We start from the raw sequence: 26,736 nt of genomic DNA, 5'->3' as shown, positions 1-26,736 counted from the left end.
CGCTACAGAAGGAACCCGCCGCCGCCGCCGCCATCCCAAGGGGGCGGGGAGCGCATGCGCGGGGGACAGAGGCGGGCGGTCCTGGTGCGTAGTGAGCTTGCTGTCGTCGAGGCTCCGCGACTGCCGCGCGAAGGTTCCGACCTTCCCTTCGTCCCCCCCCGCACCCAGCACCCTCCCTGCGGGGCGCTCCCGGGGGCAGGGCCGAGCAAGCGGCACCGGTCTGCACCGGGGCCTCCAGGTGGGCAAGGGGCTGGGCTGCCTCGGGCGTGTCCCAGCGGGGAGCCTCTGGGCCCGGCGGAGGCTTGCGACGAGGCGCGGCCCTGCAGGGGGGCGGCCGTTGGCGGGAGCCGTCCCCGGGCACGGCGTCCTACTGGCGGGGTCTCTTGGAGGGGGGGGGGGGGGGTGTTTGGGGAAGCGATGCTAATTTTGATGTGGGTCCATCTAACTGTGAGATGCGGTTGGTCGCAGGAGCCGTGCTCTGTCAGGATGAGTTTTCTGCTGCCCCAGCTTACCTGTAAGAAGGAGGTGGATCAGGCAATAAAAAGCGTGGCGGAGAAGGTGCTGGTTCTTCGGTTTGGAAGAGATGAGGATCCTGTCTGTCTGCAGCTGGATGATATTGTAAGAGCTCCTTTCCCCCCCTAAATAAACTCTATTATTATACCTGTTGCATTGAAGAGAATGTCATATGTTGCTTTTGTGTAATACAGAATCTCATGATAAATGTATGGTGTTTGCATGGTGACAGTTAAGTGTAAAACGAAATAACAGGCTTCAGTATTATTGTAGGTGTACAGAGCGGTTCATGTAGTTTTCAACATGATATGGTAATTTGGTAATAATTTGCCTGCTTAAAATGATAAGACTTAAGGGAAACAGAGTTTTTAAGGCTTGCCACATTTTTTCCTCTTGTTTCTCAAGCCATTCGTCATCTGTCTCTCTCACTCTCTTCAGCTTGCAAAGACATCTCATGACCTAAGTAAAATGGCAGTCATTTACCTGGTGGATGTGAACAAGGTGCCGGTGTACACCCAGTATTTTGACATCAGTTATATTCCATCTACCGTCTTTTTCTTCAATGGACAACACATGAAAGTTGATTATGGGTACGTCATCCTACCTGATATCATCAATGATATCTGTAGTAATTATCGTCTATTTTGCCGGTAGTAATTAACAGTGTCTTTTTCTGTGGTACCTTGGGGGGGGGGGGGAGGAGGAAGGGTAACATCACTGCTAGTATCTGCACTCGTTCTGAGAACTGCACGGAAGGGTAGATGGCCATAAAACTAGCAGGTGTTCTGAAATACTCTTTGACTTTTCTTTTCATAAGTAGATGTCAGCTGCAAAATATGCTTGATTCTGCAAAAAAAAAGTACTGTGGTTAAAGTCTTAGACCTGACTCTGCATCTGGGGTTTTGGAGGTCAGGTAAAAGTATATCCCTAAGTATGCAATACCAGTGTGGTTCATGCCTTCAGAATGACCTTATCTGAATCTTCCAATTTATTTTACATCTTTTATTGTCCTAAGTGGTTTTGTTTTGGACATTTTAAAAATTATAATTCAAACTTTATCTTATGCTTATATTTAGGTCTCCAGATCATACTAAATTTGTAGGAAGCTTCAAAACAAAGCAAGACTTTATAGATCTGATTGAAGTGATTTACCGTGGTGCAATGCGTGGAAAGCTCATTGTGAGAAGTCCTATTGATCCCAATAATATTCCTAAATATGACCTTCTCTACCAAGGCATTTAATGGATTCGTCTGAGGTAAAGGATTGCTAAAATGGCAGATGTTCTAGATCCTATTTTTCTTCAAGCTTTTTAGCCACCTCTGACATCATGGGAAAGTTGAACATTTATACTGAAGGATCATATTGGTCTCCTTATGAAGACAGACATTCTGTCTCTTTAATACTTCTCTAATAAATAAAGCAACATGTTCATGCTTAGAATTGATGCAAGGAAGTGTTTTTGAGCAGCACACTGACCAGCAGTCACAAAATGGACAGGTTGCATGTATCCATAATGACAGCATCTCCAATGCAACTTTCTTAAGTGAAATCATTGAATAATCTATCAAGTGTCTATTTAGTACCATTTTTATTCAAGTGTAATAACAGTCAACCAATCATTATTTAAAAATTTATATTCAGAACATATTAAGTGACTGTTCCTTTCTAATGGAATTTCATACTTCTACCTGATATTGAACAAACAGATAGAAGCTTTTTTAAACAATATCGGAGTTGACTAAAACCTGCCATGAAATTAAAAACAAAAGAGAAGCTGTCATTCTCTGTCCTCTGGTACCCAATGTCACTTTTCAACAGATTTTTTTGACTGAAATGGGAACTGAAGCTGTAGTTAAATACAAGGTTCTGTCATCTTTCAAAGCTGTTTTTCAGACACTGAGTCCTTTTAATTCTCACAGGATTAAACTAGAAATTCATAATAGCCCTTTTGTTTATTTTTACTATAGAAGTTATTTAAGTTTCTGCTTGCATAAATTGCAGAACTTGCATATGAACATATAAAAGCTATCTCTATTTTCTCACTTCTAGCTAAAAACAGTTGAGAAAAGACAACAATGTCATTCTGGTGTATCCTAGGTTGCTACAGTATACTATTTCCATACCAATTCACTCTTGGAAAAAAAAATGCATGGTAATGTCAATGGCCTAGCTGGTTTTAAAATGGAATTATTGGCTCACTATATCATGTTTGCAACAAACTGTCTCTGACTGGCAAGAGGTATTGCTATGTAATTCCCTGAAGTATCTTTCAGCTTAAATGTTTCAAGGGGGTAGGTAGACATTCCACCTTTTGAACATTTCAAACATTAGACAGTATATAGTGAGGAGTAACCTTGCAGTAGGAAGAAGGATAATTCAAAACACTAGATCCTTTGCATGCTTTCTGTATTCCAGATTTGTTATTTTAATGAAAACTATTCATTTAATAAATCTGAGTTTTTGACCACAATTTAGTCTGATTGTAGAATACATATTTAAAAAGTAATGCAGATAAGAGTTGATATACCTTAACACCTTTATTTTGTACAACTTTAAATTTTACACATAGCTGAAGAGCTGTCGTTTAAAGCTTACTACTATGTTGCTCTTTCCTAATATTTATTTGTATTTGTTTCTCAAAAGCAAACCATCTTTAAACTTAAAAACATAAATCATTCTGCAGCAAGAGGAAGGTTCTTAGATGGCTGAAAGGAGTGGTCATGAAAGGAAGAGACCACCATGAGAAACACATCAGCATGTTTTTATTTATTATCTTTCTTCTTACTTGTGCTGCTTCTGGTTGCAATAGGTGAACGTGTAAATGCTATTACGGTCTTGGCTTTCAGTGCGCTTTTCAGGTATTTAAAGATGGCATGTAAGCAATAAGAAGGTGCTAAGCCATACTTTTCAGTTCCAGCAGAGACAGTAGGACAATTCACTTTCACAAGGGAACCCACAGGTTTATCTAGAGGCTTATTGTTTGATACCCATTCACGGCAGTATTTTTGTATCCATTCTTGTATATGTGGATCATTTCTAGTCTGGTGCTGTATATTGTGCATGGAGTCGATGAATGCCACAGAGTATACTTTATTCATTACTTCCCATTTTCTTTGCATGAGCAGATCAATGAAGACCAAACCACCATAGCCATGGGCAATGAAAGCCACATTCTCAGCTGCACTCTTTGAAATAAAATGATCCCAGACATACATGGTATGTTCCTCTGGGCTACTGCTGCACCTTTTGAGGATCATCCAAGGGGGCTCCATAGAAGATGATGATTCTTCCCTGGTAGAAATGCTTAACCTCTCCTTTTCTGTCTTCAGATCCATGACGTTGTCATTGGGATTCAGTACAATCACTCCCCCGTGGCTTTGAAGGGCCATTTTGATGAATGGTATTTGTGTTCCATGGTCCAAGCCCTCACTGATAATGGTCCTTTGCCCCCACTGTCCAGCGCGAAAGACTCCACGGTCTTGAAGGAGGACAGTTAGACTAGAGGTATTTGTTAGTGCTTTCTCACTCATGAAAAAGAAGCTTCTTGGTTCATCCTCTGCAGCATCAATAGGAATGTAGACTTTCTGCAGCATACAAACTCTTTCCAGGAGCTCATAAACATACTGGGTAAGCAAATGTCCCAACACTTGATAGCGTTTATGATTCCTCTCATGTGCATTTTTGTAATATTTGAAAACAAAGGACTCATTGGTGTCCAGATGCCGCAATTCTCCTTTTATATTGAAGTCGTAGTTCAGTTGTTCTTGATACTCTGAACCCTCTACTAGTTTCCTCAAGCTTAGTTCATGCTCCATTTGTAACCACTACAAATTAAGAGGATTTATGTCAATACAGTGCTAGTCCTTTGTACAACTGCATAAAGAAAATATATTAGAAGACAGATTTTAAAAAGGTGACAAAGTAGTCATAGACACAAACTATTTTTTGGTGGTCTGTAGTAAACCAGCTGTTTGTAAAGGCTGTCACACATTCTGATTGCTAAATTACAATAGCAATACATTAATACAGATCCTTCCAATTATTACTTTATCCCTCTCAGTGCTTGCCACATGGACGTAACAGAATGAATCACAGAATAAACCAGACACTGTTTGAAGCACTATTGCAATGTAAGTATTATTCTTTATGAGATTTGCCTTGTAAGAGTATTTCCTCTGTTCCAGCAAGGCCCAACTAACTGTATACTCTCCTGCAAAATTTGTCATTATCATAGATGCAAAAATCCTTGCCTCGGAGATTGTAGAAGAAAATAAACCTGAGTTATTTAGGCTTGATTATGTATTTTGTCTGGGGGTTTATCTATAAAATGTATTGGTTGCTGTCATAGGAGGCCATCTAAGACACTTCAGATAGTTCCAAATTACCAGTTACTGCTGTGACAGCTGAGGGTGTTGTGCTGCTGCATGCTGATTTAGATCAGGGCCTTAAGCTGAATTAGCAAAACATAATTGGCAAGATACACTTCAAACATCGTTTTGTTGGGTTATATATTCATTCTTTGAAGTAGTTCTCTTGGTTCCTTCCATGAGTCTTCCTTTTCTTTCCTGTGTTCCCTTGACGTTTTTTAGCCTCTGCTTCGACTATGATTTACAAAATTCACAAACTGACCGATTTTGTTACTACTCATTATTAAGACTCGGGGCAGCTTGGGCGACAGCACAAGGCCTCAGCACCTGTGCTATGACTTGCCCCGCTCCATTTACATTTTCTCCTGTAGCGGCTTCCCAATACCGAACTAAAACCGGGGCGGGGAGACCAAAGAAACCCCACGGGGAGGCGGCAGCTGTGGCGGCACCGCCCGCCGGGCGCGCCCGAGGGGGCCGCGAGCAGCCGCCGGGAGACGGTTGGGGCAGCGCGAGCGTTCGGAGCGCGCGGCGCCCGGCCGTTAGGGCCGTTACGCCGCGGGGCGGGGCGGGGCAGGGCGAGCCGGTAGGCGGTGCCCAGCCCGGAAGTAGCCGGGGGAGCTGCGCAGGCGGCGCTGGGGCCCGGGTAAACAACGGCGACAGGCGCAGTGGTGGTGAGTGCTGCGGGCTGGTGGCGGACGGGCCACTGCCCGCTCCCCCCGGGACTGGGCCCGGGCAGTGGACGCCTGCAGCCGCCTTCCCCCGGGATGAGGGAGGGGTTAGCAGCCGGTGGGGCTGCGGCTTTGCCTAAGGCAGCCTCCTTCCCGCGGCTGCCTCGGTGTCCCCCGCCGGGAGGGCGGCTCGCCCGCTGCCGCTCTGCCTTACCACGTCGGGAGCCCTCCGTCCTGTGCGCTCTCGGCGGCAGCTCCGGATCGCTGCTTTCCGCCTGCGCCCCAGGGGGGCTCCCGGAGCGGCGCTGCGCCTCTTAACTGTCAGGAGGGGCTGGACTGTGTTGGGGGGCGGGGAAGAGGAATAAAAGTGAAATAGAGACGGAGCGCCATGGTGCCCTGGCGGGGTCCTGTGTGGCTGGGCTGCGCGGCGCTCTCCGTGCGACTGGGGATATCGCAACTGAGCAAAGCTGGGGCGGGCGGTGGACACGGCCGGACGGGGAAGCGGGTGTCCCTTGAGAGGAGGCCGAGGGAAGAGCGTAGAAATGCCCGTTGAGCCTCGAGGTGTTTTGTGAGCGAGGATCCCCCCCTGTCCTCCCCTAGCCGGGGGGAGGCGGGCCGGCGAGGCCGGCGCTCTGCCGGGACAGCTGTCGGGGGGCCGCCGCTCGTCAGCTCTCCCGCTCTGCCGGCGCGTCTGTCAGTAATAGGTTGGCCTTTCCGCAGTGGTCCGTGGATGTTGTTCCTCTCCGCCCGCAACGGGAAACTGAGGCTGTGAGCTGGAGAGGAGGGAAAAAAAAAAGGCAAAAAAGTACAACGAAACTACTCACAGTTAAAATGGGTTATGATCAGTGCCGTCTTTTGAGACTTCGTGTTAGGTGTAAATTTTGAAGGTCTTACAAAGGAGGCAGACAGAGTTTTTGTAAAAAGAATAAGCCCCTGTGAATGCAGAAAGCTCTGAGGCTGTGTTCTTCCGGTGAGAAAGAAATTTATCTGTTAACAGGAACTCGTGATTTTTTTTTTTCTGTTTGGTGCTTCCCCCCCCCCTTTTTTGTATCAGAGCCTGAGTAACTTAGTTGCCTGCTTGCCAGAAGGTCAAATTAAGCAATAAGTGCCTTCACTAAGACACATTTTAGTGAAAATTATTTCTTTTTTTTAACAGTTCTGTCCAAACTAACAGTCCAGAGCCCTGCCCATACATGTTTCTCTTGTACTATGGCTGTCAGTGAGCTTTCTTTGTGTTAACGTACTCAGAAAGGATCTTCTTGTTCTTGATTAGTGCCTAATACTGTGGTCCTAATTCAATTTAGACAAAAAACACACATTGCTAAGATTATTTTATATCCTCTTTTTTTTTTTTTTTTTTTTGGTAGTGGAAATCATGGAAGGAAGAACTTCAGCATCTTCAGGACACATCAGTGTAAGTTTTTTTTTAAATTTATAGCAACATTTCTGTAAGAGTATGGCTATCCTAGGGTGTTCTAGTATATTTGTGTAACTAAATTTATTCTCCAGTGGTACAAATTAAACTTCATTGGTGCCTTCTTTCCTGAGAATCAGTTTATTCTAGTAGCAGGCTAGTTCCAATAGTAATGTCTGCTGAATATATTAATACAGGATAGACTTAACATTTGATTTCATACAGGTAGCTCATAGTAAAGGGTACATTAAACTATAAGCTAGAATCTGAAATATTAAGAATAATGCACAGGTAAATTTCACGTGTAGTTAGTATATAGTTCTATAATAAGGTCTTCAAGCTTTTGTCATAGTTCATTTTTAAAATCTTGTAACTGTAGCTTTTTCTTCAGTAGAACAGCTGCATAATTGTTGGCTATTTACAAAGATACGTTCAAAGACTCTTTATGCTAATGCTTATTCTTCCTAAAATACCCGTAGTAGTAGTTTCTAGCCATGGAAGCACTGATGGAAACAAAGATTGTAGGCACAGCAGCTGGTTTGATTGGGTAAGGTCTGAACCGTCTGATATTTCAGAAATAAGCTGTTACCGGAACCTTATTTACACATTCCCTCTGACCAGGTGGGAACCTGTAGGAATATGTTACTAGTTTAGGTAAGAAATCTGCTAAGTATATTTGCATATGTGTATGTTGATTTAGTTACTTTCCATTAGTGAAAAGCGAAACTGCATACATTGCACTTGCCATAAATAGGGTCCTCAACTGGTCATCTCTTGACTCTGTGTACCTTGACTTCAGCAAGGCTTTCAACACTGTCTCCCATAACATCCTCCTAGAGAAGCTCAGGAAGCGTGGGTTAGACGAGTGGACAGTGAGGTGGATTGAGAACTGGCTGAAAGGCAGAGCTCAGAGGGTCGTCATGAGTGGCGTGGAGTCTAGTTGGAGGCCTGTAGCTAGCGGTGTTCCCCAGGGCTCAGTCCTGGGTCCCATCCTGTTCAACTTACTCATCAGTGACCTTACTGATGATACCAAGCTGCAGGAAGTGGCTGATACACCTGAGGACTGTGGTGCCATTCAGAGAGACCTGGACAGGCTGGGCGGAGAGAAACCTGCTGAGGTTCAACAAGGGCAAGTGCAGGGTCCTGTACCTCGGGAGGAATAACCCCATGTACCAGTACAGGCTGGGGGCTGACCTTCTGGAGAGCATCTCTGCCGAGAAGGACCTGGCAGTGCTGGTGGATGACAGATTGACCATGAGCCAGCCTGCAATGCGCCCTTGTGGCCAAGAAGGCTAATGGTCTCCTGGGGTGCATTAGGAAGAGTGTTGCCAGCAGGTGGAGGGAGGTGATTCTGCCCCTCTACTCAGCCCTGGGAAGGCCTCATCTGGAGTACTGTGTCCAGTTGTGGGCTCCCCAGGACAAGAGGGACGTGGAGCTACTGGAGAGAGTGCAGCATAGGGCTACAAAGATGGCTGGGGGACTAGAGCATCTGCCCTATGAGGAACAGCTGCAAGAGCTGGGCCTGTTTAGCCTGGAGAAGAGAAGACTGAGGGGGGATCTTATCAATGTGTGTAAGTTATCTGAAAGGAGAATGTCAAGGGAATGGGGACAAACTTTCCAGTAGTGCCATGTGACAGGACAAGAGGCAATGGGCAGAAACTGAAGCACAGGAAGTTCCGCCTGAAGGTGAGGGGGAACTTCTTCCCTGTGAGAGTGATGGAGCACTGGCACAGGTTGCCCTGGGAGGTTGTGGAGTCTCCTTCTGTGGAGATATTCAAAGCCCACTTGGATGCAACCCTGTCTAACATGCTTTAGGTGACACTGCTGAGCAGGGGTGGGGTGGACTAGATGACCTCCAGAGATCTCTAGAGGTCCCTTCGAACCTTACCGGTTCTGTGACTCTGTGCTTTTTCCATAAGTTAACTGTAGGCATTGCAAATCAACACTTTCTTAATGATGTGAGCACTGGGAAGATATTATAAGGTGAGGTAGAAATTTTGCTGATAAGTATATCTTTTGTCTTTTATTCCCTTCTGTCTTCTTTATTTTGAGTCTGACCTTAGCTGCTGTTGGTGTTATTGGAGGATATCTGAACTACTGTCACATGAAATGCATATTACAATTTTAGGGAATTGGTTACCTGTTTTCAGGAAGCTCATAACATAATCCACCAGTTGGGCAGCAGGTTGAATTCTAAAGTAAGGAGCTGGTATCTGGCCATTAATGTGCAGATTGCAAGAATACATTCTAACTGAGAAAACAGATTTATAGGCTACTTCTCAAAAAAATCTCAGACCTTCTTCATTAAGAAAATGTTTATTTCAATCCTTAAATACTGGTTGAGGTACTTGTAAGTAGCTGCCTGTGGATAAGTAGATTGCGAAACATGCAAGAAAGTGAGCAGGAGATAGACAGGGCGTCCTCAGAGACAGTGCTGCTCCCGGAGTCCCAATCCCCTACAGCAGGGGAGTTGCTGGAGGACTCTGTGAAGAGTGAAGTAACACAGCACAGCATGGTCGAAGAAGGCTGGAAGCTAGTTGATTCTCAAACAAAAAGAAGAAAAGCCCCTAATCCTCCTGTAGACCTGGAGTTACAGTTGAAGAACAGGTTTAGTGCACTCCAGGATGAGGAGAACCCGGACCTGGCCTCAAAGGAAGCAACTGGGCTGCCTGAGCCTGTGCCTTGCGTCACCACTCGGAAGAGGCGACAAGTGGTTGTAGTGGGTGATTCCATGCTGAGGGGGACAGAGGTGCCTATCTGGCGACCTGACCCGTCCTCTAGAGAGGTTTACTGCCTGCTGGGGGCGAGGATACGAGATGTGTCTGAATGGTTGCCAAGGCTTGTCTGCTCATCAGACTACTACCCTCTGCTGCTCTTTCACGTGGGTGCTAACGATACAGAGAGAAAACTAGAGACGATCAGGGAAGACTTCAAGGCCTTGGGCACGGTGGTCAAGAGTGTGGGAGCCCAGGTGATCTTCCCATCGGTCCTGCCAATTAGGGGGAGGCATGGGAGGAGGAATAGGAAGATTTCCCAAATCAACAACTGGCTACGCCGTTGGTGTTGGCAAAAGGGTTTTGGATTCTATGACCATGGAACGTTGTTTGAAGACCAACAACTGATGGGGAGAGATGGGATTCACCTCACCAAGCAGGGCACGTTTGCGTTTGCAAACAGGTTGGCCAGCCTAGTAAAGAGGGCTTTAAACTAGGTAGGAGGGAAGAGGGGGTGTGTCATACAGACAGGGTAGACAACAAAACACAAGTTGGGTTGGGGGGCCTCCAACGGGTGCATGCAGCTGGGGATGTGCATTTGGGACATGGCTATGGGCAGCCCCTGTACACCCTTCCTGGGAAACCTGCAGGCATGACCACCTCTTTAAAATGCATGTATACCAATGCACGCAGCATGGGGGACAGAAGGAGCTGGAGATCTGTGTGCGATCGCAGGGCCATGATCTTGTTGCAGTCATGGAGACATGGTGGGATAGCTCACATGACTGGAATGCTGCCATGGATGGATATGTGCTTTTTAGGAGAGACAGGCCAGGAAGGCAACGTGGTGGAGTTGCTCTTTATGTGAGAGAGCAGCTGAAATGCATCGACCCCTGCCTAGGTGGGGAGGAGGAAGAGGCAGTTGAGAGCTTATGGGTAAAGATCAAAGGGCAGGCCAGCATGGGGGACGCTGTTGTGGGTGTCTACTACAGGCCACCTGACCAGGAAGAGAACGTTGATGAGGCCTTCTACAGACAGCTGGAAGTAGCCTCATGAGCACAAGCCCTGGTTCTCATGGGGGACTTCAACCACCCTGACATCCGCTGGAGGGACTACACAGCAAGGCTCAAACAGTCCAGGAGGCTCCTGCAATGCATTGATGATAACTTCTTGTGGCAAATGGTGGAGGAGCCTTCAAGGAAGGGTGTCTTGCTGGACCTTGTCCTTACCAACAGAGAGGGACTGGTTAGAGATGTGAAGGTTGGGGGCAGCCTTGGCTGCAGTGACCACGAGATGGTGGAGTTCAGGATCCTGCAGGAAAGAACTGAGGCAACAAGCAGGATTGCAACCCTGGACTTCAGGAGAGCAGACTTTGGGCTCTTCAGAGACCTAATTGGTGGAGTGTCATGGGTTAAGGTCCTAGAAGGAAGGGGGGTCCAGGAGAGCTGGCTAGTATTCAAACATCACTTCCTCCAAGCTCAAGAGCGGTGCATCCCATGAGTAAAATTGCAGCAAAAGGGGCAGGAGACCTGCATATGTGAGCAAGGAGCTCTTGGCCAAATTCAGACAGAAGAAGAAAGTACACAGAATGTGGAAGAGGGGACAAGCTACCTGGGAGAATTATAGTAATGCAGTCAGAGTATGTAGAGATGCTGCGAGGAAGGCTAAGGCCCAGTTGGAATTGAGTCTGGCAAGGGGTGTTAAAGACAACCGGAAGGGCTTCTTCAAATACATCAGCAGCAAGAGGAGGACTAGGGAAAATGTGGGCCCACTACCGAACGGGGCAGTGACAAGGGATACAGAGAAGGCAGAATTACTGAATGCCTTCTTTGCTTCAGTCTTCACTGCTGAGGGCAGATCTCATGAGTCTTGCAGCCTGGATGTGAGGGAGAAAGTCCAGAGAAGGGAAGACTTTCCTTTGGTTGAGGAGGATAGGATTAGAGACCTTCTGGGCAGGCTAGACATCCGCAAATCCATGGGCCCAGATGGGATGCACCCACGGGTACTGAGGGAGCTGGCAGATGTTGTTGCCAGGCCACTCTCCATCATCTTTGAAAGGTCTTGCAGAACTGGAGAGGTGCCTGAGGACTGGAAGAAAGCCAGTGTCACTCCAGTGTTTGAAAAGGGCAAGAAGGGGGACCCAGGAAACTATAAGCCGGTCAGCCTCACCTCCATCCCTGGAAAGGTGATGGAACAGCTCATTCTGGATGTCATCTCCAGACATATGGAGGAAAAGGAGGTGATCAGGAGTAGCCAGCATGGATTCACCAAGGGGAAATCCTGCTTAACCAATCTGATAGCCTCCTCTGATGGCATGACTGACTGGGTAGATGAGGGGAGAGCAGTGGATGTTGTGTACCTTGACTTCAGCAAGGCTTTCAACACTGTCTCCCATAACATCCTCCCAGAGAAGCTCAGGAAGTGTGGGTTAGACGAGTGGACAGTGAGGTGGATTGAGAACTGTCTGAAAGGCAGAGCTCAGAGGGTCGTCATGAGTGGCGTGGAGTCTAGTTGGAGGCCTGTAGCTAGCGGTGTTCCCCAGGGCTCCGTCCTGGGTCCCATCCTGTTCAACTTTTTCATCAGTGACCTGGATGAAGGGACAGAGTGCCTCCTCAGCAAGTTTGCTGATGCTACCAAGCTGGGAGGAGTGGCTGATCCAGCTGCCTTTCAAGAGACCTGGACAGGCTGGAGAGCTAGGCAGAGAGGAACCCTTCTGAGATTCAACAAGGGCAAGTGCAGGGTCCTGTACCTCGGGAGGAATAACCCCATGTACCAGTACAGGCTGGGGGCTGACCTTCTGGAGAGCATCTCTGCCGAGAAGGACCTGGCAGTGCTGGTGGATTACAAATTGACTCTGAGCCAGCAATGCGCCCTTGTGTCCAAGAAGGCTAATGGTCTCCTGGGGTGCATTAGGAAGAGTGTTGCCAGCAGGTGGAGGGAGGTGATTCTGCCCCTCTACTCAGCCCTGGTGAGGCCTCATCTGGAGTACTGCGTCCAGTTGTGGGCTCCCCAGTACAAGAGAGACATGGAGCTACTGGAGAGAGTGCAGCATAGGTCTACAAAGATGATCAGAGGGCTGGAGCATCTCTCTTATGAGGAACAGCTGCAAGAGCTGGGTCTGTTTAGCATGGGGAAGAGAAGAGTGAGGGAGGATCTTATCAATGTGTATAAATACCTGAAGGGAGGGTGTCAAGTGGATGGGGCCAAACTTTTCTGTTGTCCCATGTGACAGGACAAGAGGCAATGGGCAGAAACTGAAGCACAGGAAGTTCCGCCTGAAGGTGAGGGGGAACTTCTTCCCTGTGAGAGTGATGGAGCACTGGCACAGGTTGCCCAGAGAGGTTGTGGAGTCTCTTTCTCTGGAGATATTCTGGATGCAACCCTGTCTAACATGCTGTAGGTGACGCTGCTGAGTGAGGATATTGGACTAGATGATCTCCAGAGGTCCCTTCCAACCTTACTGATTCTATGATTCTATGATAATGTTTACATCCTTTAAAGTTTGAGGAAATTGTGATTAAAAGTATAGTTATTATTAGGGAGAATGACTGGTTATCAAAAACTGTTTGATGTGCTCTACAGAATTTTGGGCCTAAAAATGTATAAAAAATCCTCCAAATTTTTGTTTAAAAGAGATGTAAATGAAAAGTGAGAGCACTAGCAATGCAAACCATAGAATTGAAGGGAAATCTCCTTATGATACAGTATGCTTCAGTTACAGTCTGAAGCACTACTTACAGAGCTGTGAATGGTCTTTCTGTGTTTATTAAGTCTCTAGCCTCTCTGTTTTAGAGTTCTTATTTTTAATTTCATGTTACAAGATAGGGTTGCCTCTAGTAACATTCAACTTAACTTCAATAATATGCTTTACATCAGCCACCACATGTAGCAGCTTAGCTTGTTCCTGGCTGAGATAGACTTGATTGTCCAAGAGATGTTAAGTCCGTTACGGCCCGTCACGGGTAATTTCATTCTAATGTCGTATTTGCAGCATAAGGTTTTAATTCTCAAGATGTCTGAACAAATAGCAAACCTTGCGTTATTTATTTAGTTGAGATTATTTAACAGTTTTAGTTAACTTGATACAAAATGTCGCCCCTTTGCTCATCTTTATGGCCTTGTGGGAATTTAGTTTGACTGGATTTTGTTTTGAAAGTCTATAAATGAACATTATTTTCTACATATTTTTTCTGAATTGGAAAATTACTATGAATTACTAACTGTTTTTCAGTAATTTTGAAATACTGGTTGCATTTTGGCAATGGTTGTCAATGACAGCAGTTGATACTATTTTGAGTACATCAGTCTTTTGATGCTATTTATCGTATACCAAAATCCAGTCTTCTGATATTAATCATCATATACCAAAATCTTGATGCTATTGTAAGATTTAGTTGCTATTCATCCTCAAAATTCTTTCTTGAGAGAGAGAATAAATGCAGTGATTTCCCAGCCAGTTAGTTTTTGTTCTATCATTCTCTAAGCTGAGGTGTAGAGATTAAACTAGAGTGTAAGCAAATCGAAGGGAACTGAGAAAATTGTAAATGCCAACTCATGTCAGTGCCAGGACACAGCTGAAGGTGTTATGAAGTTAATGAAATAGGAAGGTTTTATTTGCTTGCTGTTTTGTTTTTTTGTTTCTTTCTTTTTAAGATAGTTGATCTGTTAAAACTAGCTCCCCAGTGCCTCAAGTGGTATTAGGTGTTTTTTAGGCCAAAGCTTCAGTGAGAATACATTTGAAGTCACCGGTCAGTGTTTCCCTTGCCGGTTCCTTATTTTGCATAATGTTTGAGGCAATTCTTTTCATGACAGTATGTCAACTCATGGCATTAGTGCATAATTTAGTTTTATCACATATGTAACATCCTCTATTTTCAGTACCATATGCCAAAGAAGAAGCCAAACACCAGGTCAGAGGATGTCCAAGTTCAGTCCCCTTTCACAAGGCTCCCAGGCTCCCACCATTGGGTCTACCCTTTAAAAGAGGTAAAGAGAAGTTCTTCAGTGCTTAGGAGCATGTTATATGTCTTGTTCTGTTTTAGAGACTGGATTTTTTTTTAATATTGAATGCTGCCTTGTATGACAAACACTTGATGCAGACTGATCTAGAAAGAGTCCGTGCATAGGTCTGAGATCTGCTTGCAAGCGTACAGTTACAGAAATAAAAGTCTTAGTGCCATATAGCCAAATAATGAAAAAGCAGAATTGGGCTTCAAAAGTAGTTTGATGGAAAGATTCCATTTTGTTAAAGGTAATCTCAAATCCTGAAATTATCTTGAAAATCATAAATTTAAAGGCAAACATACATGTAAGTTTTCAGTGCATTGTTTTTTGATTCCTGGTCTTCCAGGTTATATACAGATCATTTATCCAAACTGTTTCTGTTATGAGATAGTAGTCATTATTTGTATCTGAGAGCTGAAATTTTAAGGGAATATGTAAAATACTGTATGATTTTTGATTTAAAATTTTAGGTGTTAATATAGAAATGTCAGTATTAAGACTGAATGATTGTAAGTGTGCTTAGTCGCATATAAAAACAAATTTGTTAAGTAAATATGCTCAAAATTTAGTAAATGCGTTTTTTAAATGCCAGATTTTGGAAACATTGTGATACTATTGACTCCTTCAACTCGACATGGAGAGTTTGTTACTGATTTTCATGCTTTCAAAATCAAGATGCTGGACAAACAGGCTCCCCCACAGAAAAGCTGTAAAAGCCTAGTTAAACAGTTTAGGAATGCTTTTGACTTACAGTAGGGCTGGTAATGTGACCCAGTTCTCTTGGTAGATCCAATCTTTTGACCCTGCTGCAATACAAAGTCACTGTGTCATTATGTCCTTTATTGTTAATACTTAAGTGAGCAGAGCATACAATTGCAGTCAGGTTTTTGAAGTGAGAAATAATGCTTGCTGAGCTTGCCAGCGGCAGCCTCTTAGGCACAGCCATAAAGCACCAAAATAGAATCCTTTCCTCTCTTCTTCCCTCCCTGTATTTATGTGTGTTCATACATACATATGTATTTGTGTGTGTATATATATGTAAATAGTGGTTGGGCTGAGTGAATTTAAAAATGTGTTTTTCTGGTTATTTCCAATGTATTTTTGCATTTTCTGTCTCTTAATATTTTTCTTACCTATGTCTATATATTTCAGATTCTTCCCATGTGGTGGAGGATTTCTTTAACACAAGCTAGTCTTTTTTGTATTCTGTTTCATCTTGAAAAGAAAAGGTCATGAAGCATCATGATTAAAAGGCATATTATTATTTTATCCATACTTAGGAGAGAGGATCTGTTTATGTTGGCAGTGAATTTAGTGTTGCCGGACTTTGCTCTGTAATATATGAGAAATTCTGTGCAGCTTTCAGTGGTTGGGTCTTGCATGCTTGGAGACCAGTGCTGTGAGGGGAGCTAGATGATGTTTGGGGGAATGGACCTTGAAAGCAAATTTCTGCTGCCCACTGTTTTAATAATGAGGTCATTTCCTATCACAGAATCAGTCCCTATAATAGGAAAAACAATTATTTGCCACACACCTCTCAGACTTCTTCACTGAAGTAGCCATAATGCTTCGACCTGAATTTTTCAGATCACCTTTCATCCCACACTCAAGCAGAAATGAAGATAAGTTGATTTGTCTGCTTTCAGCCTGACTAGCCAAATTTTCAAAATTGCCTATGGTTTATTAGCTTTGCTATTAAAAAAAAAAAAAAAAAAAAAAAAAAAAAGGAGGGGGCGGGGGAGAGAGTAGGAGGAAGAAATGGCAGGGGGAGATAGATTCATGCAATTACAGAAATAACTATATGTTTTGGTGGAATTTCATTAAATTTAATTTGGAAAGAGCTGTACATTTTGATAAGGTAAAAAAACTGGGAAAAAAATGTCTTGCTGTGGTGGGTTTTGTGGTGCCGCTCAAGTATCAAGGTTTCAGATTCGTATTCCTGCTAGAAATTGTCTTCAAGTGGAGCTATATAGTTATACTATATACTGTACTATATAGTTATAGTATATATAGTATACAGAGATTTCTTAAAATAGGCAATATCTTGCATTTTTGTGATTATTGTAAAACAGGCCCAATATTTAAGTCCCTGTTTGGAATGCCCCCCCCCCCCCTTTAATTAGGGGAGTAGTCGAATTGCCTTTATTTTTGACTATGTTAGGAAGAAAGAGCAAATTCCCTTCAAGGGAAAGGCAGGATATGGATGCTCTAAACAAAGCATATTTTATAAAATTATTGTGTATATTCTTTGCTGCTCTATTTTATTTGAGCAATTGCATTGTTTCAGGGTGTCTCATTGTTCCATCTTTAAAGTATAATGTCTATCATGACATATTTTTGTCTGTTGGAACCTTCCTATTTTATTTATTTATTTCAGTGGAGATTAAGTGCCAGGAACAAAGAGTCTTCTACAAAAAGAAAAAGGCAAAGGGATTGTGACAGATGCAGCTGTAATGATGAAGAATCAATTGGGTAAGAAGTATCTCAAAATTAGTTTTTTTGTGTATGTATTACCTGAAGTTTCATGGTCTTTCTTGAAGACAAGTATTCATGATCTCCAGTTAATTATTTGGGTCATGCAGAGATGATTTTCAAGCTGTCAGATAGATCCCTGCCCCTTCAGTGAAGTGTGATTCAGTGATCTGATTGCATTTTGAATTATGAAGCAACCATAATTTTTACTTTGTTTCAACTCAACGCAAGACTGCAACACCAGATTGGGAATGCAACACTGGCTTTAGGAATTACTGCTTATTGAACTGTTTGGAATCTTGAAAGGAAGTCATTATTCCTTAAGTGCAAATTATCATTCTAGTACTTTATATTTTTTTTGGCAGATTTCAAGATCATCTTTTGTTATGCATGACATTTTTTTGCTCTGTAGCACATAGGCCTTACCAACTATTAAAAAATCGATATGATGATTAATAGAGGAAGGTAGTGACAAATTAGGTTTTTCACCTGTATATTAAACTCAAAACAGGTGTATGTAACTGTCTGATATACTGTTTCTTTATGCTCTCTTTCCAAGAGCAAATATCTTGATTCCTTTGAGATAAATAGCAAGTTGTTTAAAATCATCTTAATGTGAAGCTGTCAGCTAGATAATTGTTTATCTTAAGAACACACTGAAGTTGTAAGTACTATAGTTGACATATAAAAATGAAAATGTTTGTAGAATCAGATTCATTGACAGTAGCTAGGAAGTATGATGAAAGCATGATAGAATTCATTACATTTTTGTTAATGAACCAGCCATTATTACTTAACTGCTTTTATTTGCATGAATTGGAGTAAGAGTAAGCATTCTCTGCCCCATTCTGACTGAGATTTAGTTCAGTCATGAAGTAATTTGTTGTCAAGTGACATTTTCAGAAACACAGTGCACAGATAAAGAAACTGTTTACTGACAGCAGGTGATTTGGACACTGGTGAATTCAGTGTTTTTTTATGACATATGAAGAGTGATCGTTTAGCCCTGTCTTTATGTACAGTATGCTCCAAACTATTGCAGGGAAGATGTAAGCATTTCATAAGTTACGACTTTACCAGCACACTGGTGAGAAATGATTTAGCATGTAATAAGACAGCAAATATTAAGGTATTAAATCTGTACCTTTTTTTCTTTAAAAAAAGATGTCTGCAGAGACGAGATGGAGGGTTCACTATAAAATAAACTTTACTTACTATCTCCAGAAAAGTTCCTTCTAAGTGTGGCATTTAGGTACCACAGCATTTCTCAGTCAGTTTAAATTAACACATTGACTTTGCATAATGAGTAGAAAGAGCATATGGGTTCTAAAGGAGATGGTATTTGTTCACAGAATGGTTCAAGTTGGAAGAGACCTTTAAAGATCATCTAGTCCAACCCACTCAAGCAGGGTTCACTAGAGCAGGTCCAGACAGCTTTTGAATGTCTACAAGGATGGAGAATCCACAGCCTCTCTGGGGAACCAGTTCCAGGGATTTTTTTTTTCTTGTATTCAGGCAGAACTTCCTGTGTTTCAATTTGTTCCCATTGCCTCTTGTCCTGTCACTGGGCACCACTGAAAAGTCAGCTCCATCTTCTTTATACCCTCCCTTCAGATATATATTGATAAGATTCCTGCCCTGAGCCTTCTGTTCTCCAGGCTGGACAGTCTTGGCTCTCTCAGCCTCTCCCTGTATGAGAGTTGTTCCACTCCCTTAATCATCTCTGTGGTCTTTTGCTGGGCCCTCTCCAGTAGCTCCATGTTGTATTAGGGAGCCTGGAACTGGACCCAGCACTCCAGGCATGGCCTCACCAGGGCTGAGTAGATGGGAAGGATCACTTCCCTTGACCTGCTGGCAGTGCTTTTCTTAATGCAACCCAGGGTAACCATTGGCCTTCCTAGCCACGAGGGCGCATTAGTGGCTCATGATCAGCTTGTTTTCCACCAGGATCCCCAGGTCCTTCTCTGCAAAGCTCCTTTTCAGCAGATTGGCTTCCAGCATGTGCTGGTGCCTGGGATTATTCTTCCCCAAGCGCAGGACTTTGTATTTCCCATTGTTAAACTTCATGAGGTTCCTCTGCCCATTTTTCCAGCTTTTGTTAAGCAAAAATCTGAGAATTGGCAAAAGTCAGAAGGGAAAATATGAAGTGACATGCTGAGAATCTTAGAAGGCAGAAGTTTCTGTCTCTTCTACACAGTGGGGAATTTTTCATTTGTATTGATAAAAAGCAAATAATGATCTTAATGACAAACTCCTGGTTTTCTTAGCTGTTGTTTTAAAAGTAGAGCCTTTGCTATTGATAGGACCTAACTGATGTTACCCAAGAGGTATTTCCTGTTAAATATTTAGGGAGGCACATTTCGCCTTAATTTTAGTCAGAAAGGACAAACTCGATGTATTAGCACAGACCCACCTTCGCTTGTGGTTTTAACCAAGGATTTTGATTACAAAATGTGATAGTTGATTACTTCCATCAGTCCTACTGTGAAGTGACGATGGGGACTGGAAGCTGTGTTGCAAACGAAGACTGCTTTCACTTGAACATATGCACTGAGGGCCCTGTGAATGGCTGCTGCTGGACAATTCGTTCACAGTCCTAGATAGGGCTTTCAGAGCAGGTTGTTTCCCAGGTCCTGGTCAAGTGCTGCTCTTATCTGTTCTCCTATTTGTGTCATAAAACAGATTAAGACTGTCATTAAGTGTGAATAGTTCAACTTACTAGTGTCTTTACAAAAAGTTTCACATAGTATTTATGTAATTGATCAGTTAGTGTTTTGTATGCCATCTATGAAATTTCTTTTATTGTTGAGGAAGGGTATAACACTATTTCAAAGCTAGCTATCGCCACCTGGAAACAACTTAGAACAACTTCTCTTACCTCAGCTGTTTTACTCCTGGGTCATCCAAGAGGGATAGCACTACTTTGAAAATCAGGCTTCTGATCTTAGTCTGTCAAGTTTTCTTGGGTTGAGAGGAGTACTTAAATAAGATGTGTGTAATCCTGCCAGCTCAACATTGTAAACTTTAACTGAAATACATATCAAAGCTGAATGAAGTAGTGACCATGTGGTTGTCAGATTTTTGTGACAATTACAGGCAGGTTTTATTTGACACACCCACCTTGGTAGTAATAACTTCCTGGTCCAGCAAAGCAAGGAGGTTAGTAGAAATTTTCAGGTTTGCTGTTAAAACAGAGTTCTGCAGAACTAATGAAAGGGCATAGCCTTGAGAAGAAAGCCTCTGTTTATCCTCTTACTACTTCAAGTTAGTGCAGTCAATGAATGTGACTGAGAGTTTCCCATTAATGATAGTGTATCGTGTCATTCCTTTGGATCTCAAAAGGCCAAAGCCTGGGCTGTGCATGAAGCTCAAATAGATGAACACAAGAAGTCTGTCAGTGGCTTTATTCTGTACACCCAGGACAGGTAATCAGCTCTCATGTGGCCTGATGAGGCACCCTCATATGGTGTATGTCATCCCACCATTAAAAAAATGATTTTAAGAAATTCTGATCTGCAAGCAGGAGAATGCAGGCAGGAAGATGCTGGTAGGCAGTTATTATCAATGCACCCAAAGGGAGTCAGTAGCTTCCAGGTCTGAACTTGATCACACTCTAAGACAAATTTGAACAAATTGAAGCCAGTGGTTGTACGCTGGTGTGTACATAAATATAGTCTTTGAAAATGGAACTGGATCTAGCAGGTCTGATTATTGACTGAAGTAGAGGTTAAAGGATCAGACATTTTCCCCAAAGTCATCCAAACAGCTAATACCTTTCAGTTCTGCACTTTGTAAGGTAGGATAATACATTTTTGCCTGTAAAAAATAGTTTGAGATTAACCAGGAATAGTAGCTGACAGCATTTTCCTTGTTACATTTTTTTTCCCCCCGTTTCACCTTTAAGTAAGTATGTTTGATTTTTTTTTTTTTTTGTTTTTGTTTTTTTTATATTTTTTTGGACAAAAGATGGAGGAATAGAGGAGTAGCTTTAGAAACAAAAATTTTCTGCCTTGGTTTTCCTTTACCAAAATGCCTCCAGAGTTGCTTGCTGTGTCTGTCTGTTGCTTTTCTTTTCCTGCTTGTTATCAATTTTATCTTTTGAAATTTCTTTTGTATGACTTGCTTGGTTCTGTGGATGATTTAACAGGTAAATTAGGGATCTGTGCCCCAGTCCTGAAACTGATACACAGAGATACAGGCTGGCGTAAGTGTAGCTGTATTTCTTTGATCCAGTTTGCGCTTAGTCTTCATGACATGATTTTTTAGGAAATACCACTACTTGTCATTTGTTCTTTAGAAGGGGAAGCCACTGAAAGCTGCAAGCGCTATATTCAGAAAATCAGATCATAACCAGTTGTTTATGTTAATGTCTTCAGTGAAAAAAACAGTGTCATGTAGAAGTGATGCCTTAGGCCAGCCCTGGCAGCTTCATGGATAGCCAGACATACACCATTCTCTCCCATGTTGCTTGTTGGAGGTTCCTCTCCCTACAGCCAGGTTTCCAATGCAAAACCAGTTGCATGGATGGATGTGTACTGTAACTTGTAAGATGATTTTCACAGGTACTTTAGATATTTAAAGCCCATTTAAGACAAGGGAGGGGCAAAAATTACCAATTCTGGGGATATTATTAGAGGAAAAGTATCTATTCTAGTCTTCTATAGCTTTGATCTCTTCTGGGACCTCAGAAGGTAAAATGTCTTTCCAGTATAGTCCTTTAGCAACAGGACTTCTGAAGCAGGTTAGGTAAGATAAGGAGGAAATTCAAGCATAAGAGTAGATCTCTTAATTACATAAGATAAATTTGCACAATTAATTTGATAACTGTTACCTTGAAATTGCCTTTAACTGCCTTAGGAATTGTAAATTTTCCCAACAGTTTAATGGGTCTTTGCATAGTTGAATTTTGAAATATTAGCATTCATAAATGTATATATTCCTTATTTTAATATATTCAGTATTTTTGTATATGACATAGGTAGTTTACAATTGGACAAATAACAATTTATGTTTAGATCTGGTTATGATAAGTTCTTCTGACATGTTAAATCAGAGTTAGCCTATCAGCTCCAGGAGTTTGAGAAGCCCAGAGAATAGCTAGATCTTCTAGCCTGGGGAAGAATTCTGTTTAAAAAAAAAAAAAAAAAAAAAAAAAAAAAAGTTTTTTGCTTCCTATGCTGAATTGAGAATATGTTGCTATCTTGGTATATTCTCATTAAGCTGCTACAGTTGGAGTCTACCATGCTAGATGCTAATATTATTAAATTTCCCTTGTTTTGAGGAGACTGCAATGTTTAACCATTCCACAGAGATACCCAAATACTGTTTGCATTGTTTCCTTCCTCAGAGTTAGGACCATATAACCATGTGGCCTGGTTACTTTTTGTCTTGTGACCAATATTGACTTTCTAAGCTTTTCAGTAGTTTAAGCAAATCCTTTGCTAAAACTCCAATCCTTGGACCCTCAAAGTGTAGAATAGACCTTTTTAGGTCTATGGTATTTGAAGCAGATGCACAGGCTTTGTAATGCATTCCAAAAGCCACCATTTTTTGCTTGAGCAGTCAGAGAATATATGCAGGCCTGGATAAAATAATAAGTGTGTATCTACCTTTTTTTGTTTCTGCCTACACCGTTTTGGAGCTGCTATTTTGTTTAGGTCAGTCTTCTAGTGAGGCTGACAGAGACTGTCATTGTACGTATGACCTCACATTGCCATTGTAGAGTTGATCTCTTGTTTCAGAAACCCTAGACTGTATTAGACTGTATTTCCTGTAGCTAATCAGGAACCTTCCCTTACCAGACTAAATACTTATTTTTTCTTCCCCTGTCCAGATTCTTGTGTCAGAGTGCTGTGATTTATTTTTTTCCTTCAGAGCTTAAGGTTCCCTTTTTGAAACTCAGCATTAGCTCTTTATCACTTTTTTTCCCCTGGGAAACTTCTAAGACAAACCCGGAGAGTGGAGAAAAGTGACTTAACTCAAGCTTAAGTTTATTGTATTAATTGTATTAAATGTAGTTTACTACATTTAAGTTTATTGACTATGATCTAGAAAATGGATAGAAGAGCCCTCAGAGACAGCAGCTCATTGCATTCATGTTGTGGCATTCAGTGATGATCTAGTAAGACTGAGTAGCATTTGTAGCTTTAAAGATAGGTTCCCTAAGTTGTACATAGGAACCTTACTGTCTTTTCAGTTACCCAAGGTGAGAGAGACTCTTGTTAACGTGTTAAGTAACTAGGGAAAAGAAATCTCAACACGTAGCTATTGATGCAATAGTAAAATACCGGTATGTTTTGAAATGTCTTCCCTGAGTCCAACATCTTTAATTAGCAAAGCAGTTTTCAATCTTCTCTTTTGTTTCAAGCATAGATTTTCTTCACTGGTTTGCTTGGCAGACTTAAATCTGTTTACCACTAGGTGCTATGTAACCATGCTGTTGACCTGAATGCAGCATGTCAGTGGGACAGCTATGATTTCATAAAAGTTTTTGGCACAGTTGTCAACCCACTGAACAACAGCAGCCTTTTGCTTAAGAAATGTGGCTGTAGCATGTAACATCTATGTAAGTAGAAGGGGTTTTTTTCCAACTATAAAAGAAAGATTCTTGCTGTATAATGTGAACAGCTTGGTTTGTCATTTTAGACATGCCATAGAGAAAGCAATTTTTACCTTGTTAATCTTTTAAAACCGATGTCTGAGCCTGAACTTCAGTGTCCTCTTGGGACCAGTCCTTCTAGGAGGAGAAGTCCAATTCTCACTCATTTTGAAAATTAAATGAATCATTTAAGATGAATTCTGACAAATCATTGATGATATATACTGATTAGTAGCTAAAAGAAAATGTCCAAGTTACTGGCCGTATTACAGAATTGATTCTTTATGTTGAAAACTTCAGGATCTATCTAGCAGACTCAGCCTGGATGGGCAGCTTTTTAGTAACCTAATCCATGATTGTAAGTCTTTATTTCTGCTTGATTTTTCCAGAAAGATCATATTTTAAATTGTGATATGGGAACCACTGAATGTTTCTGGTTCTAAAGTAAGATGCCACAATAGGAGCACTTGTTTTCATACCCTGAAAATGCTCAACTGTATGTTTTCAGAATAGTTTGTCAGGTGATAGTGATGTCACTTCCAATATTTTTCAATAACAAGGATGCAGCAAAATTTCTGTGCCTCTGCGCTGAAGTTGGCTGCTTCAAAATCATGCGTGGATGTGATAATTATTGGTGGCAGAATAAAAATCCTGAAAGGCTATCCTAATTGAGAGAAAATGCAGTTCTGATACATCCTCTCTAAAGAGAACTGCTTTGTAAATTGTCAGGGAAGTGAACTTAATTTTCTTGAAGCTGTTAAGTGTGATACAGGAACAATAAACCCTTAAGGAAGGGTTTAAATAAGTTTTATTGAATTCATGTGATTTAACAAGATCTCAGCACCCTATTATTAATTTATTATTATATATATGGCAGGCAACCCAAAGTTATCTTGACGAATGTCCTGAGGACGAAAATAGGACGAAAATATGCACAGGCGCAACCTAAAACTGCTGCTAATTTTTCTGATGCTGACAAGCTGCAGTCAGATCAACTACCTTCATCATCTGTTGCCTGCCTAAAGATATGGCAAATTTTAAATCCTACTCTCCAAAGCCTTTTTCTATCCAAAAGGTATGTTATTCAATGCTCTTTTCTTTGTGTCACTAAAAGAAATAATTTTTCTTGCAGTTGTTTTTCGTGAGAAACTGTTCTTGGTTGTACCACAGTTGTCTTGTCTTATTCATGAACGTTATTCTCATTCTTATGTCATCTGACTTTGTTGGATTCCTTTGCACATGGTTCCTTTTGCTAGTGATTGAAAGAGATGGTGGCAGACACATTGTAATGGAATTTCTGATCAGCTGGTTTCTACATGGTCCTGTGTTGACAAGAGCAGTTTGTTCTCATTCAGCCACTGGATTCTGACAATGCTTTTTTTTTTCTTGTGATGAGTACATTTGCAGTTAACTGCCCACTTTTCTCTGACAAAGTATCAAAGTATATATTCACTGTTAAGGTCTCTGACTACTCACAAAAAGATGAGAGGAGGCATAAAGGATCAGAAGAAAGGCTGGGCCTATCAAGCCTAGTATCTTCTCCTCTCCTACTTCCTGTCAGGCAGTGGTCAGCTGGAGATGCCTAGGGAACAGTATAAGAAACAGGACATGATTAGAGTAAATGATTTTTTTTTTGCTAATGTTTCCTCCCAGCTTCTGACAATAAACAGTTTAGGGGATTTCTGTTGCTGGAGTCCAAAGTTACTGTATCCAGAGTGCTGTTCTCTTCTCTATCAGGCTTGCCTTCTAAGCCATAGCCTCACTGCTGATCAGCTGCATATCTCTGCAACTGCTTGTCCCTGAGGTAGCCTCTTGATAAAAAGAAAATCTCAGTGCAACAGGAGATCCAGATTCTCCCAGACATTACACAGTCTATAATGGAGTGTGCTTCATGGATGAATGCAGACAACAGAGAAGATATACAGCGGACATCCAGAGGACAGCATTATTCCAAACACATTCAAGAAAGGCCATGGCTTACATAGTAATCCAAAATGAATTGCAAAGGAAATAGTAGAATTTAAATCCCCATTTGCGAAAGAGGGAAATAAGTCAAAGGCTACACAGCAAACTGGCTGCAGTTGCATTGTATCAAATGTGTTGTGCTGCTCCTGCACATCACTGTTCAAGTAGTTACATCTTCATGTTTTGTTTAGCTTATTTTTAATGCTTGTCCTTTGTAACGCTTGCAGATGTTCTTCTGGGCCTTGCAATTACTGTGTTGCAGAATGCCAGCTAGAAAATGAGGGGTGAAGAAACAAAATCTACTGCTAAATTTTTGTGTGTGTTCTGCTTTCTACCTGTTGACTAAGTGCTTGAGGAAATCCAATATGTTTTCCTGGAGGCTTTTTGTTCATAGGAAAATCAAGATTTTCTTACTCCATAATTCTGAGAAATATATATAGGTATTACATGAAAACTATTTAGCAATAAGGATTTACCAGTTGCTAAATAGTGTTAACATGATGTGTTAGTGGCAATGTGGTGTGAATAGTATCTGGTTATGGTGAAATGATGCATCAAGTCTTACACAAACTCTTTCCCCGATTTCTTACTACTTTTTGTATTTATCTGTTTGCCTTGGATTTCAAGTTCCTTTGTGGAGGATTTTGTTCTATGTCTCTGAAAAACAGAGGGGAAAAAAGTGATACTATTTAATGATGTTGAGGATTATCAAGACACTAAGATAACACAGTTTTAATTAGAAGTTTCTTTTTCTAGATTTGAGTGCAGTATTTATGATTTATTGTTATATGTATGGCAGGCAACCCAAAGTTATCTTGACGAATGTCCTGAGGACGAGAATTGGAAGAAAATACATAAAGAGAAATATAATAATTGATGCTAATTTATCAGATGCTGACAAGTTACAATCAGGTCAACCACCCTCATCGTCTGTTGCCAGCCTACAGACATGTCAAATATTAAGTCCTCCTCATGAAAGTTCTTTTCTGTCCAAAAGGTATGTTGTTCACTGCTGATTTT

The 26,736-nt window shown here is 41.9% G+C and overlaps 3 protein-coding genes across 7 annotated transcripts in view; 2 read left to right on the top strand and 1 right to left on the bottom strand.

Moving 5' to 3' along the window:
- Positions 1 to 52: 52 nt before the first annotated feature.
- TXNL4B (thioredoxin like 4B) lies at positions 53 to 4,631 on the top strand. 3 transcript variants are annotated; one of them, XR_009960895.1, is made up of 6 exons: positions 54 to 238; positions 469 to 618; positions 952 to 1,103; positions 1,590 to 1,769; positions 3,640 to 3,730; positions 3,844 to 4,631. XR_009960895.1 is itself a non-coding variant. In XM_062596539.1 (5 exons), the coding sequence occupies exons 2-4, from the start codon at positions 487 to 489 to the stop codon at positions 1,753 to 1,755; spliced, it is 450 nt and encodes a 149-aa protein (XP_062452523.1). In that variant the 5' UTR covers positions 53 to 238; positions 469 to 486; the 3' UTR covers positions 1,756 to 1,769; positions 3,844 to 4,631. The 3 variants fall into 3 exon arrangements, 2 of the variants coding, with proteins under 2 accessions (XP_062452523.1, XP_062452509.1); XM_062596539.1 differs by lacking the exon at positions 3,640 to 3,730 and having other exon boundaries at positions 53 to 238; XM_062596525.1 differs by lacking the exon at positions 3,844 to 4,631 and having other exon boundaries at positions 3,640 to 3,828.
- Positions 3,124 to 4,329, bottom strand: LOC134139249 (putative protein FAM172B). The gene has a single exon (XM_062573702.1). It carries the CDS (start codon positions 4,327 to 4,329, stop codon positions 3,277 to 3,279), a length of 1,053 nt encoding a protein of 350 aa, XP_062429686.1. The 3' UTR covers positions 3,124 to 3,276.
- An 896-nt stretch (positions 4,632 to 5,527) lies between the features above and the next one.
- Positions 5,528 to 26,736, top strand: part of SENP7 (SUMO specific peptidase 7) — a 45,491-nt gene continuing 24,282 nt past the window's right edge. For 2 of the 3 annotated variants that reach the window (XM_062596426.1, XM_062596409.1), the window contains exons 1-6: positions 5,528 to 5,552; positions 6,917 to 6,963; positions 14,556 to 14,663; positions 17,059 to 17,153; positions 24,629 to 24,826; positions 26,516 to 26,713. In XM_062596426.1, the coding sequence (XP_062452410.1) occupies positions 6,925 to 6,963; positions 14,556 to 14,663; positions 17,059 to 17,153; positions 24,629 to 24,826; positions 26,516 to 26,713 (638 nt within the window). In that variant the 5' untranslated portion in view covers positions 5,528 to 5,552; positions 6,917 to 6,924. The remainder of the gene's footprint in view (positions 5,553 to 6,916; positions 6,964 to 14,555; positions 14,664 to 17,058; positions 17,154 to 24,628; positions 24,827 to 26,515; positions 26,714 to 26,736) is intronic. The other variant, XM_062596417.1, reaches the window with a different exon arrangement.

Source organism: Rhea pennata, chromosome 1 (genome assembly GCF_028389875.1).
Source record: "Rhea pennata isolate bPtePen1 chromosome 1, bPtePen1.pri, whole genome shotgun sequence".
Lineage (NCBI taxonomy): Eukaryota > Metazoa > Chordata > Aves > Rheiformes > Rheidae > Rhea > Rhea pennata.
The sequence above is the reverse complement of the archived record's forward strand: the minus strand, read 5'-3'. Positions and strand labels throughout refer to the sequence as shown.

Coding starts and splice junctions, on each gene's coding strand:
- TXNL4B (XM_062596539.1), top strand. CDS start 487: ATGAGTTTTCTGCTGCCCCAGCTTACCTGTAAGAAGGAGGTGGATCAG. Junction 619..951: donor GTCTGCAGCTGGATGATATT/GTAAGAGCTCCT, acceptor CACTCTCTTCAG/CTTGCAAAGACATCTCATGA. Junction 1,104..1,589: donor CACATGAAAGTTGATTATGG/GTACGTCATCCT, acceptor GCTTATATTTAG/GTCTCCAGATCATACTAAAT.
- LOC134139249 (XM_062573702.1), bottom strand. CDS start 4,329: ATGGAGCATGAACTAAGCTTGAGGAAACTAGTAGAGGGTTCAGAGTAT.